This window comes from Phocoena phocoena, chromosome 3 (genome assembly GCF_963924675.1).
Source record: "Phocoena phocoena chromosome 3, mPhoPho1.1, whole genome shotgun sequence".
Lineage (NCBI taxonomy): Eukaryota > Metazoa > Chordata > Mammalia > Artiodactyla > Phocoenidae > Phocoena > Phocoena phocoena.
The window spans coordinates 44,248,268-44,260,562 of NC_089221.1; the positions used below are offsets into that span (position 1 = coordinate 44,248,268).

Below are 12,295 nucleotides of genomic sequence, written 5' to 3' on the forward strand. Positions count from 1 at the left end.
CACTTGGCTACCGTTAAAAGAGTGTGTAATTATAGCCTAAATGTAGACTTAAACTTTTAACAGATTTATCTAAAGTTTCAAAATTTGTGCCATTGGATGTAATTATCTAAAACTATCTTATGGCAGATGTTGCAGTACTCAAAACACTGAGCTGATACGAAATCTGAACCCGCTTTAAAAATCCCTCGGATATCACCATCCTCCTCAGTTACCATTTATAGCCAGGAAGGAGGTTTTCATTTTATCTATTCCCAAAAAAATCAAAGGAATTATTTTGTAGACAGTTTAGACTCCTGTCGAAATATATGAATACTGACAGGATACCGCTCTCCTTTCTGTTCCTGAGGAGCCCTCTGCCTCCCCCCCCAACCCAGCCCCCGCCTTAATTCCTGTTTCATAAAATAAATCTAGGGACTCTGCTCCCGGGTTGTGGGAGATTTTTCATCACAGACAAACCGGCTGGAGGAAGAGAAGGGAGGGGAGAAATAAACGCGACACGGAAGCCTGAAGAAAGGTCGAAAATCATTAACATGTAAATGGTGCTTTTTCCATTCCAAAGCACCTTATCGCCAGACGCCCCCAGGGACTGGAAGGGTTCGGAACTCCGCGTTAGGCAGCTCCGGCACTGCAGGGGCGGGGGCGGAGAGAACCCGGACGGCGGCCCGACCCTGCTGGGAAGAGGGACGTGCAACTAAAGGCATAGGATTCGGGGAGGGCCAGAACCTGTCCGAGGATGACAATATCACACACTTCCTGGTTCATTCCCCAAACGTGCTCTCTGTGGTCCTGTAAATCGCTGCCTTCCCCAAAGACACCGGAGGAAAAAATAGAAATCTATAGAGATCCCCCGGACCCCCGCCGCCCGCTCCTGTCTCCCTCTAGCCGGGGGCGGGATAGAGGGTGAGAAGAGTGTCCCAATCGGTGACTTCAGGTTTTGAACAAGATATTCCAGGAAACTTTTATTTGTAGCATGATTTGGGGGGTGGGGGGGTGGGCAAAAGATGAGGAAAGCTTTTATAAAACTTGTTTTTTTTGGTGCGCGGCACCAGGGCCGCTGAACGTTGGGTTTCTTTCGCTTTGCAGCAGGCGACAGCCCTGGGCGCCACCTGCGCGCCCCGTACGGAATGGAGGCGGGGTCGGGGGTGGGTTGGTCCGCGCCCGGGTTCCCCGACGCCCACTGCAACGGGCAATGCGAATGACAGACTGCAGACCCTCTCGCCTGCGTCCCCTTCAACGCCCCATACATCGAAGTTCGAACTGCGGCTCCCGTGAGGCGAGCCCCGGACGAGCCGGGCCGAGATTGCGGCGGAGAGGAAGCGGCGCTCCTCCACCGAAGCTTCTCCTCTCGCCGGTGCAGCCCGGGACTACCTGGCGGCGCGGCGGGTGCGGCGCGCAAACCGCAGCGCGCCCCCACGGCGGCCACCTCGGAGCCCACCTTGCTGGCCAGCGCGCAGGACGGAGCGCACAGCCGACCCCCCACCAACCTGCTGCCGGCTGTCCTCCCTCCACCGAACCCCGCGCGCCCGCGCGTCAGCCCCTGCCGGGCGCCCAGAGGGCCGCGCTCACGCAGTTGGCGCAGGCGGCCTTACGCTAGAGGCGCAGCGCCCGCCCGTCCGCCCGCCCCCTGCACTCTCCCCGCCCCCTCCCTCCCTCGCAGGGGCCGAGCGAATGTAGCCCGCGAGAGAAAATGGCGGCGGCGACGGGGAATCGCGCCTCGTCCTCGGGATTCCCGGGCGCCGGGGCGGCGAGCCCCGAAGCGGGCGGCGGCGGAGGGGCCCTCAAGGCGAGCAGCACGCCCACGGCAGCTGCGGGGCTGCTGCGGGAGGCGGGCAGTGGGGGCCGCGAACGGGCGGACTGGCGGCGGCGGCAGCTGCGCAAAGTGCGGAGTGTGGAGCTGGACCAGCTGCCCGAGCCGCCGCTTTTCCTCACCGCCTCGCCGCCGTCCTCCTCCACTTCCCCGTCGCCGGAGCCCGCGGACGCGGCCGCTGGCGGGAGCGGTTTCCAGCCTGTGGTGGTGCCGCCGCCCCACGGAGCCGCGAGCCGCAGCGGCGCCCACCCTACAGAACCAGCGGCCGCACCGGACAGCGGCGCCCCGAGCCCCGCGGGGGCCGAGCCCGGGGAGAAGCGGACGCCAGCCGCCGAGCCGCCTCTTGCGGCGGCCCCAGCCGGGTGAGCAGCGCGGCCGGGGGCGCGATGGGGACTTCGGGGGCGGGCGGGCGAGGGCAATGAATGAACCCCGGGCACTGCGCAGGGCGTCCCGGGGCTCCGTGCAGCAAGGCTGCACGCCGCTCGCCGGGAGCCCTCGGGCACCCCCTTTGACCCTTCCGGCGTCGGGCGGCGCCCCGGACCTGGCCTGGGGTACGGGACGGGACGGGGGCCCGGGGCGGGGACATGCGGGAGAGTTTGTTATTGTTTGCAGACATGTGACAGGCGTGCGATCCGCGCTGCGGGTACCAGTTGAGATAAGGTGTGGGGGCCTGGGCTGGCTTTTGGGGGCTCCCGGAATCGGAGCTCTCCGAGGAGCCCCGGAGCGGCACCCTGGCCTTGCCCTCCGTGTCGGGTTGGGAGGCGGGCAGCCGTGCAGCGGCGGCGACCCCGGACGAGAGTCCTCGGGGGCGCCGGGGTGAGGCCCGACCCTGCGGGCGGGCGGTGTAGGTGGGCGGGGTAGGTGGGGAGCCCTGCCCGAGGCCGGGGGTGGGGGGGCCGGAGCGCTGCGGAGAAAGCAGTGGGGTCCCCGCGGCTGTGACAGGCAGAGTCTCTCGGCAGGTACCGGGGGCCGGGCTGGGACGAAGGCTGCGCGCTCGGAGCGCGGCCGCAGGGGGTTCCGGGTGGACGGCTCCGTAACGTCTGTCAAAGCGGTGTGGGCTGACCGGCTGCAAATGCTCGGGGGCTTGCGGTCTTTTAGGACGTGGGGTTTTCTGATTGCGTCCCCCAATTTCCTTGGGAATGAAGACTGCACCACTAGGACTTGAGTGACTTCTGTTTGGAGTTTGAATTTGGCCTTTGAGGTTTGTATTTGGCGGAGTGGTGTAAGAGCCAGGACCGGATGTGTCAGCCATTCAGTTTCAAAGCGGTGGTGACTGCTCCCCGCAGCCTCTCCGGCGTGGTTGGGGACCGCGGCGCGGGTGCGGTACTTCCTGCTCCGTGCAGCTGCGCGGGCCGCCGCCGACTGCCGGCTTCCAGGGGACACAGTGCTGTGGCTCCGGCTCCGTAAGAGCCGTACTGCCTGTGCGCTACGGTGTTTGTAAGGTAACTCAGACCAGCCGTTCCTGGCCTGACCCTTTTTGGCAACTGGAAATTTTTATGTTTAAGGAAGTTCTTTTGACTGTGACAGCCATCATCCTTGTTTTAAAAGAATCTGACTAGTGTATGCAAAGCACAAGTTTGAGAGGTATTTTGAGTTGCTGGAAATGTTTTTGTGATTGTCACCCGTTTCCCTATAGGGTTTCCTGACCTTTATTCTGAGTATTTTAAAGACTGCCTTAGGTTTGTTTCCCTTGTGAAACGAATTTGACAGCAGGACTCATTGGCTTTGGTTAATTATCTAAAGTGATTTTGGGGGGAACTTGATTGTTTAAAACCACAGTTCGTTGATTCCTTGGAAGTTTCCCGTTTCCCTCTCCCCGCCTCAAACCCTCCCCCCCAAAAAACCAACTAAAAATATGGTCAGCACTGTGCCATGGCAGTATTGATAGGAAAGATTTGTGACTGTGGTAGTTTTCTGTGTGCTCTTGTCCATGTAACTTAGTCTTAAAGGGTTATTCCTCTACACTACTGCTTCTGGGAAGATTGGATTAAAACTTGACTAGGATAATTCGTTGTAGGCAATTGTTACTACAAGTGAGCTCCAGATAAAAATATTAAACCCAAAATTTGAGAGATTAATTTTGTCTGTTCTCATGAGACCGAATATTTGGATACAGTAGTTTAGCAAGTGTCAGCATTCTAGTCATCTTAATGAGCTATTGAATATAGCAGAAGAGGAACTACTGTAAAATCAACATATAGATGTTGTTTAGTGTTGTCTCCACACAAAATAAGAGGATGAAGGTGTAAGCAGATAGAATTCAGGTACTGAGTAATCCATGCTTAATTTTTGCATTTTGTAACCTAGGTTTTTTCCCCCCCTCTTTGTTTAAGGGGTGGATAATAATTGCACAGTATATGAAATTATGGGCTAATCAGCATAATCATTTTTTAAAATGAATGTCACTAGCCAGAATGCTGTTTGTTCATCCCAAATCTTATACCTAAACATTTCATTTATAGTAAAATGTTGATTCCCTCTCCTCTGGAAATAGTGATTTTTTTTTTTTTTACAATTTCCTTTTTAATGGGGTTGAAATTCATTTGATTCTATTGGTATAAACACTTTGATTGTAAGCAGTTAGTAAAATCTCAGTTGAACTTTAGTTTTTTGACAGTAGTTGCATTCATACTTTCAGGAGGAAAATCTAACATTGAGATTTTGAAATATTTTTGTTTCAGTGGTACTATAGGTCTGGAGACCCCTTCTGTTTAAAGACTTATTGTATTCTTTTAAAGAGAATTCTGTGAGATTTTTAATTTCATAATTTCCTCCAGTTTTTGATCTTCGGATGTAGAAATTTAAATTGTAGAAAATACATTTTTGTAGTATAAGTTATATAAAGAATACTCATATTAAAACAAAAGATTTTAAGTACATTCCTCTTTTACAGGTTAGTAACTGAAATCAGTGGAAGTTTTTTGCCTGTAAGTGGCGCCCAAGGGTTTGGGATTTTTCCTTATATTGCAGAATTAGGGGCATTTTCTTCCTATTTACGGTCTTTGAAGAGAAATTACAGTGTTACTCTCCATTGAACAGGCTATTGTGAGTTGGTAGATATAATTACTCCATTCTATTTTTGTAACTTAAAAAAAAACAACTATCAATTTGCTGGCCCCATGAAAGAACAAGATATGCTGTACTTGTTAATGTTAGTTTTGTGTAAAACTAAAGCTATTTCATAGGCTGCTTTTATATCCTCATAGAGCCCTCAGCTTTCACTTCCTTTTAGAAGCTGCTAGACTATAAATATAACTTAGTGAATTTTTACTAGAGGAGGTATAGGAACATTATTACCTAAAAATAAGTTTTTAAAAAAGTTAAGTTGGTGACTTTATAAAACAATAGAGGTAGTTACATAAGTTAGTCTTACATGAATTTGTAAGTTTTGTAATTATGAATTGTCTCCAAGTTCTGTTTTAAATTAGGTAAGGAAATTAATGCATTCTTCAAAGACTAACCTTATTAAATATAATTCTGAAAAAGAAATATCAGAACTAGAATTGTTGCCAACTTTTGTTGTCTTTTCATATCTGATTTTGGCAAGGGTGACTGGTTAACCAACATTCCTTAATATATTATCCCCAATACACTATAATAACTCCATTTTGTTAGATACAAAAAACAGGAAGTAGCTCTGTTCATTTATATTCTTTCACATCTCCTGTAGCACCTCAAGCATATGTTGCATGTTTTAGAAATGGTCGCGGACTTATTGACATAAAGATTCCAAAATATGGAATGAAAGGAGTGTTCTTTGCTTTCAACAAGAACAGAAGAACCAGCTACAGCTTGCCTAGGCTGTCTGCTGATCAGCCCTTGACAGTTGCTGTGAGCATTCCAGAAGAAGAAATGATGGGGTGGCAAGGCAGTTAATGGGGAGTGGATTCCCCTGAGGAAAAATGTAGGGCATTCAGAAGTGCTCTGAGTTAGAAGGCACAACTTTTGCATTTTGTACCCAATTTTCTTGGGTTGAGAGTTATTTCTTTATGAAGAAGGCAATAGGAGAACGTGGCATGGAAAAGTAATAGTCTCCAGAGGCTACTTAAGAGCTGCAGTATAGCACTTCTAACCTTCAAATGCCTTGCTATATCAGATATACCAAGTATATTCCTTAGACTTGGTTGTTTTCTTCAGTCTTGGCCTCCTTTTATATCCTGAGTCAAAAATTAGAGCTACTTTAGAATGCAAACGGGTAAAAGATTAATGTGAGGAAATGTGCAGTATTAGGAATCAACCCAAGTTGTTTTTAAGAAATAATTTAAGAACATTTTTAAACACGAAGGAAATAATCAGGAACAGAATTAAATGTTCATTTACAAATGCTCATTGCAAAGCAGTGAGGTGAGTTGGGTGTTCTTATTGCAAGAATATAAGAGGTTTTTTGCTGTGGCTAAACATGTTCATTGAGCATAGAGATGTATTTAGATACCTTTTATATAGTCACTTTTTTTGCCTTCTGTGTGTCAGGCAAGTTATATATATTATCTCATTTCATCATCGCTGCAGCCTTCCAGTGCATTGTAGTTTCTGTTTTCAAGAGGTGGAAACTCATGTGCAATGCTAAAGCCCCATTATCACACAACTAGAAGACAGGCTAGGATTCAAACCCAAGTTAGTCCCACTCCACAGTCCATTTCTTTTCACCACTCTCTAACGTCTCCATTTTCTTTTTCAAGTTAATAATCAGATTAACTAATGATTTTGAAGGAGAAAGTTGTTCTTCAAGAGTCAATAAGCAATTGATAGGTTTCTACCCAGTGCCATTGCTAATACATTTGTCTCCTGATGTGTATGTAACGCATAGCTTTCTGTAACCTGGCCTCATCCATGTAATACAAGTAAGCTGTGCTTAGATCACCGTATCATGTTAGGCAGGGAGAATAATTGATTAGTGTTGAGTGTTTTTTAGGTTCCTTGATTTGTGCTGTTTACATCGTAAGTGGAAGGAAATAAAGAAGCTGAAATAATATCACATTTATTTTTAATCATCACACATGGAGACGAGCTGTTGCAGTATAGCCAGACCCTATCCCTTTGTACTTGTTTTAGATTTCATGCATCCAACATTTATGGACCTCTGCAAGGTGATGTTCTGGGTGGTAGAGAAAAATATCATCAACGCACAGCCTCTATTTCTGTTGGCAGATTGTAGCATGAACATGTTTCACACTACCATGTTAAGCGTTGTAAGAGAGAGAGGAATAGAGAGGGGCATCCAGGTTAAAGAGTAGTGCTGTGAATCTCACCCATGACATTCCACACTGTATTCCTTCAGTGAATACAGTAGTTCCTCACTAACTTTCTGAGGAATTAATTGACCTTCTAGGTTTGTAGTTAAGGGTGGTAGCTTTGTTCTGCTTTCTGCTTGTGCATTTGGTCTGCTAGTTTTTGCTCTTTCCCTTTGGTCTCTTTACCTTTTCTTAGGACAGATATATGCTGTAGCTTTTCCATTTCCACAGCAATGGCAACAGGAATTCAGATACAGATTAGTTTCAAACTATTTCTGCCTACTCTTAGGAGGTATATGTATGGAACTGCAAGTTCAGACATGATTTTTTTCTTTCTTGAAAGAGAAAATTAAAATGGGGGTATAGGAGCAAGAAACCGAGCATCTACCAATGCTGGCTTTAGAATTCAGACTTTATTATTAGTAACAGCAACTCTGCTAGTTAAGAAAACAACATTGGGAAATGTAAAATATGCTCTAGGATGTAAGATAATCAAGAAGATATCCTTGTCTTCATTTACTCTATGACATATCATGGTTGGTTTAGGTATGTTTGGTATGGAGAGGAGCTCTGTACTGTTAGTGATTGAGTCCTTTGAAATACTAGTCTGGTTAGTTTTGGTTTAATAGATTGAGATGTTGTAGACTGCCAAGAACTCTTCAAGTTCTTAAGACCCACCAAGCGTGTGTTTCTGTAAGTACAGTCTGTCACCTGGGAATTATTAACGAGACAGTCAGACTTCTTGAAGACTGGAGGAAGTGCCTGGAGCTCACACAGTGCTGTAGTTAGCGTGTTTACTAAGTTTATCACATGTAAGCATGATGATGATGAGTATATGCGGAGCAAGGAGAGGGTAGATACTGGGCGGTGGGTGGAGGTGGTACTCTTGACAGATAAGATGTGATTATTACCTTTCTTTATTGCTAAATAGCCATTTGACTGATATAGCATCAAATAATCTTCAGACTGGTCTTACAGCATTCTGAATACTAAATATCGACTGCTGACAGACAAGGAGCTCTGTCTTATTCTTTGTCATTGCTCAGCACCTAGGCTAATGTCTAGCACCCATGAATATTGGATGCCCATGAGTGTTGGGATGAATTCGTTTTCCCAAAGTGGTTATTTTTACATAAGTGTATAAGAAGATACACTAACTCATGACTTACTGTGATGTGATGTGATTTTAATCATAATCTATCTTGAGGCAGGTTTTGAAGGCAGGAACTATTTCTTATGAGTTTTTGTGCATTGCTTGGTATTTTGTAGCAGTAGTTGGTATTTAGCAAGCAGTAGTTAATAATAATGACCAATTTTATATACTGTAAACCAAACAGTAATTAGTTCAATAACTAAGTGTAGTTACAAAATAATTGGAGCCATGTATAAACTGTCAGATATTGAGAAAATTGAGTTTCTGGTATTTGAGTGTCTAGTTATTTGGGCTGATAGGTAAGCCCTGCTGATTTTCTTCTTAACCCTGTGGCAACCCTTCCTGAATGGCTTCTCCTCATCTTCTTGAACATTAATATTAGAACACACTCAGGCCCAGGCCTTCTGTCATTCCCTGTCTTCCACCCCCACCCCAGGCTCATTAATGCATTTAGATCAATTTTTGGCCATTCATGAATGATTGCAGAGTTTATTTTCCTAGCCATGATCTCTCCTAAATGCCACACCTGTCTACATGACACATCCATACTCAGATATCTAAAACCAAATTTAGGATTTTCCCTGTACCTTGCCCTACTAATACATTCCCTGCTCATGAAATGGCAGAACCAGAACCTAGGGTTGTCCTTGACAACTTCTGGTCTTCAGGTGATTTCATCTATTATCACATCCCTAGTCCACCTTCCGTGATCTCTCATTTGGACTAATGTAATAGTAAGTAGCCTTCTAACTTGCCCACTCTCTCCTACTTTCTCTCTTCCAGTTGGTTCTCCACATTACGTGGCCAGAGGGATCATTTTACAATGTAAATCTTATTATAACAATTTTCCTCTAGAAAAGTAAATTAAATTGAATTTTGAAACTTTCAAATGCTTTCCATTTGGATAAAGACCACAGGATCCTTCCCATGCCCCACAGAGTCCCTGCCTGGTTTAGCCCGTGACTGCCTCTCCAGGCCCATCTCTGATCACGCTCGCCCTTGTTCTCTGCAGGATTGCCGTAACTTCCTCAGACTCAGCACACCACCTCCTGCCATAGGGCCTTTGCACGCACCGCATGCGCCCCCTGCCAGGAGCACTTTGCCTAGTCCCAAGCCAGCTCCTCAGTGTTCAGGTCTTAGCTCACTGATGCTTCCTCAGGGAAGCCTTCCTTCCCTGATCTCCCAGACTGGCTTTGTAGCTCAGTGTCCCTACTGTCAGTGTTGTGATTTTATATTTGTTATGTCATTTGGTGAATGGCTGCCTTCCCTGGAAGACTGTAAAATCTGAGTGGGCAGAGCCTTTGGCTGGTAGCAACCCAGCACCTAGCAAAATGCCTGGCACAGAGTAGACCCTCGATAAATATTTGTTGACTAAATGGATGAGGGTAATAATGACATGGCAAGTTCAACCTAGTCTATGGATTATCTGTTCTTCCCCTTTGTCAGATGTAGTCTGGGACCTAGCTAAGACGGGGTTAAATGGCAAAAGCCTTGTCGGTTTGTGATAGATTCATTAGGCCGTATCTGGACTATTAAACACACCAAGTGCCTCAGGTGAAGTAGGACAGCTTAATGTGGTACAGAGGAAATAGCTATATTGCATGATTATATGCTGTAGGAAGAAGTGTTTGCTATGTGTATTTAGTTCTCCTGCTCTTACCAGGGAGTTGAGAGAGAGAGTATATGTGTGGGCTCATGTGTGTGCATATATATGAATAAATATACACCTGAAGGTGTTATGCATTAATATAATGATTCCTTCTTCCGAGTTCTCAGTGTCATCTAAACTTAGGGTACCACTTTTAGGATTTTTGTGTCAATAACCCTGCTTCATCCAAAATTTAATTTGTTATTGATGATAATTCAACTTGGGATAAATAGTTCACATTTGCATTAAAGAAGAGGTTTGCTAGACAAGTACTATATGAGATTTCAGGAGCCAAGAACCCACGTAACAGAAAACGATTTACCGGTGGTAACTAAACCTGGCAGCCTCCCTTATCTAGAACATGGTTTAGCACTAAGAAGTAAGTAAAAAAGGCTCTGAGCTGCCAAAGGGCCTGTAACAAAATCTGCACTTTGAAGTTCTTTGATTTTACACATAGAAGAGTTCCAAGGGCATTCACTCAGAATTCACTGACATTTATTTATTATTCTTGCAGTCTTGTCCATTTGGTGTCCCTAACATGCAGCAATTAAAAGCAGCCAATTAGAAGGCGAGTAGTGTGAGCAAGAGACAGGTTCCCTGAAGGCAGCATATAAGCAAAGACCTGACAGGTGAGGAGAGAGAAGGGAGGAGAAAGGGAGAGATAAGAGGACGTTAAAACATTGCAGTTGGGGCCACCTGGTGTTTGAACGTTAGGTTCCACATACCTGGATTGCCTCTAAGATTATAAATTTATTAAATCACAGCACTTTCCAACATTACTTTTTGGGCATCAGCTTCCTTATTTGTAAAATGAGAGTGATCAAGGTTATGTGATTGGCTTTGTTTTTTGTAATGCTGATTACTGTGGCTCATTATTGCAAGGTTGTTGTGTTTATAGTTTTAGAAAGTATTTTGATCCTGAGTGGTAAACATCTAAATTATCTGGAAGGGGTCGTCCTGTAGCCTTGATGATGCTGAATTAATACAGTGCTGTTTGGAATTACATGAAATTGGATGCTGCTCATTACAAATGTCTTGTGGATTGGCTTTGTGGGAAAATCGTTTTGCTTTATTTGTTGGCCTGAGTCATTTTATATCCTGCAATTTTTAAAAAATGCTTGATAGTTAATCACCACCACCAGTATGTACTGCCCTTTCTCCTAGCTAGACTTTGAGAAGTCAGGCTGTAAGCGCCAGCTTTGCAATGTTGACCAAGTTATTTAATTACTGCAAGGACTTTGGTTTAATAAGATGGCTACTTGTGAAAGGATTCTTGATGTTCACATGCTCTTAAGATGCTCAGTGTTTTGAAAAAGACATTTCACAATTCCTTTTTTCTCTTTCAAAATAATTAATTGGCTCTACCTGTTATTTATGGTCTGGATTTTATTGGTATTCTTAAATTCTTCTTGGGTAATAAATCAAATTATTTTCACTGAACCTTAGATTTTAAAAAAGATGTGACATATTAATGTAGATGTTAATATTCCTGGAGAAGGTTTAGTGTCTTAATATAAATTTATTTTGAATTTTGAAAATATATTTCAATTATTCTGGTACACTGGCACCTCCACACTGTTATACAAGGTCCTTATGATTTCTCTGGGATTCAGAATTTATAGAATTAAACTTCATTAATAAAATGATTAGACAGTCCTTTTGAAAGCAACAGAAAAATTTATTTTTTTAATTTATTTATCTTTTAACAAAAGAACAGTATTATGTAGACTGCTATATAGTTTGCTTTTTTCTTAATAGTATTTTGTTCATTATCTTAATGATGAACATAGAGCTGTCATTTTCCATGACTGCATAGCATTCTATCATTTGCCTGTCTCATTAACCAGTTTCCTATTTTTAGACATTTATATTGTTTTGTTGTTATATTGAGCTGTAGTGACTACCATTGTACCTACATTTTCATATGTTTGTGCATTTGATTTTGTAAAATAAATATTCAGAAGTGAAATTGCTGAGTCAAAGGACATGTATATTTAAAAATTTTATCATATAGCCAAATTGCCCTGTAAAACACTGCCAGTTTACATTTTTCTCATGGTCAGAGTGCGCATTGCCCCATATTCTTGCCAGTGTTGGATATTATCAATCTTTCATTTTTGCCAATGTGGTGGATGAAAGATGTTTTCTTATTTTAATTTGCATTTCTTAGCTTTTTAGCATCATAGTACAACTTGTGTTTATTAACAATTTCCTACTTCTTTTGTGTATTTCCTTTCACACATGGGAGAGAATTGTTTTTTCTTATTGATTTTTAAGCATCCTTTGTATGTTAGAATATTAGCTCTGACATTTATTGGGATTGTTTTCTTCTACTTTTGTGTGATGAATTTCAATTATAGTATTTTTCTATAAAGAAGCTTTAAATATTCCTTCAAATTTCAATCCCTTCCTTCCTTCCTCCCTCCCGCCTCCTCTCCTCCCTCCCCCCTCCTCTC

General features: G+C 44.2%; 1 protein-coding gene across 1 annotated transcript in view; it reads left to right on the plus strand.

Annotated features, from left to right (window-relative positions):
- Positions 1 to 1,687: 1,687 nt before the first annotated feature.
- MAP3K1 (mitogen-activated protein kinase kinase kinase 1) overlaps positions 1,688 to 12,295 on the plus strand; it is a 79,192-nt gene continuing 68,584 nt past the window's right edge. The window contains exon 1 of the mRNA XM_065874777.1: positions 1,688 to 2,169. Coding sequence (XP_065730849.1) covers positions 1,688 to 2,169 — 482 coding nt within the window. The remainder of the gene's footprint in view (positions 2,170 to 12,295) is intronic.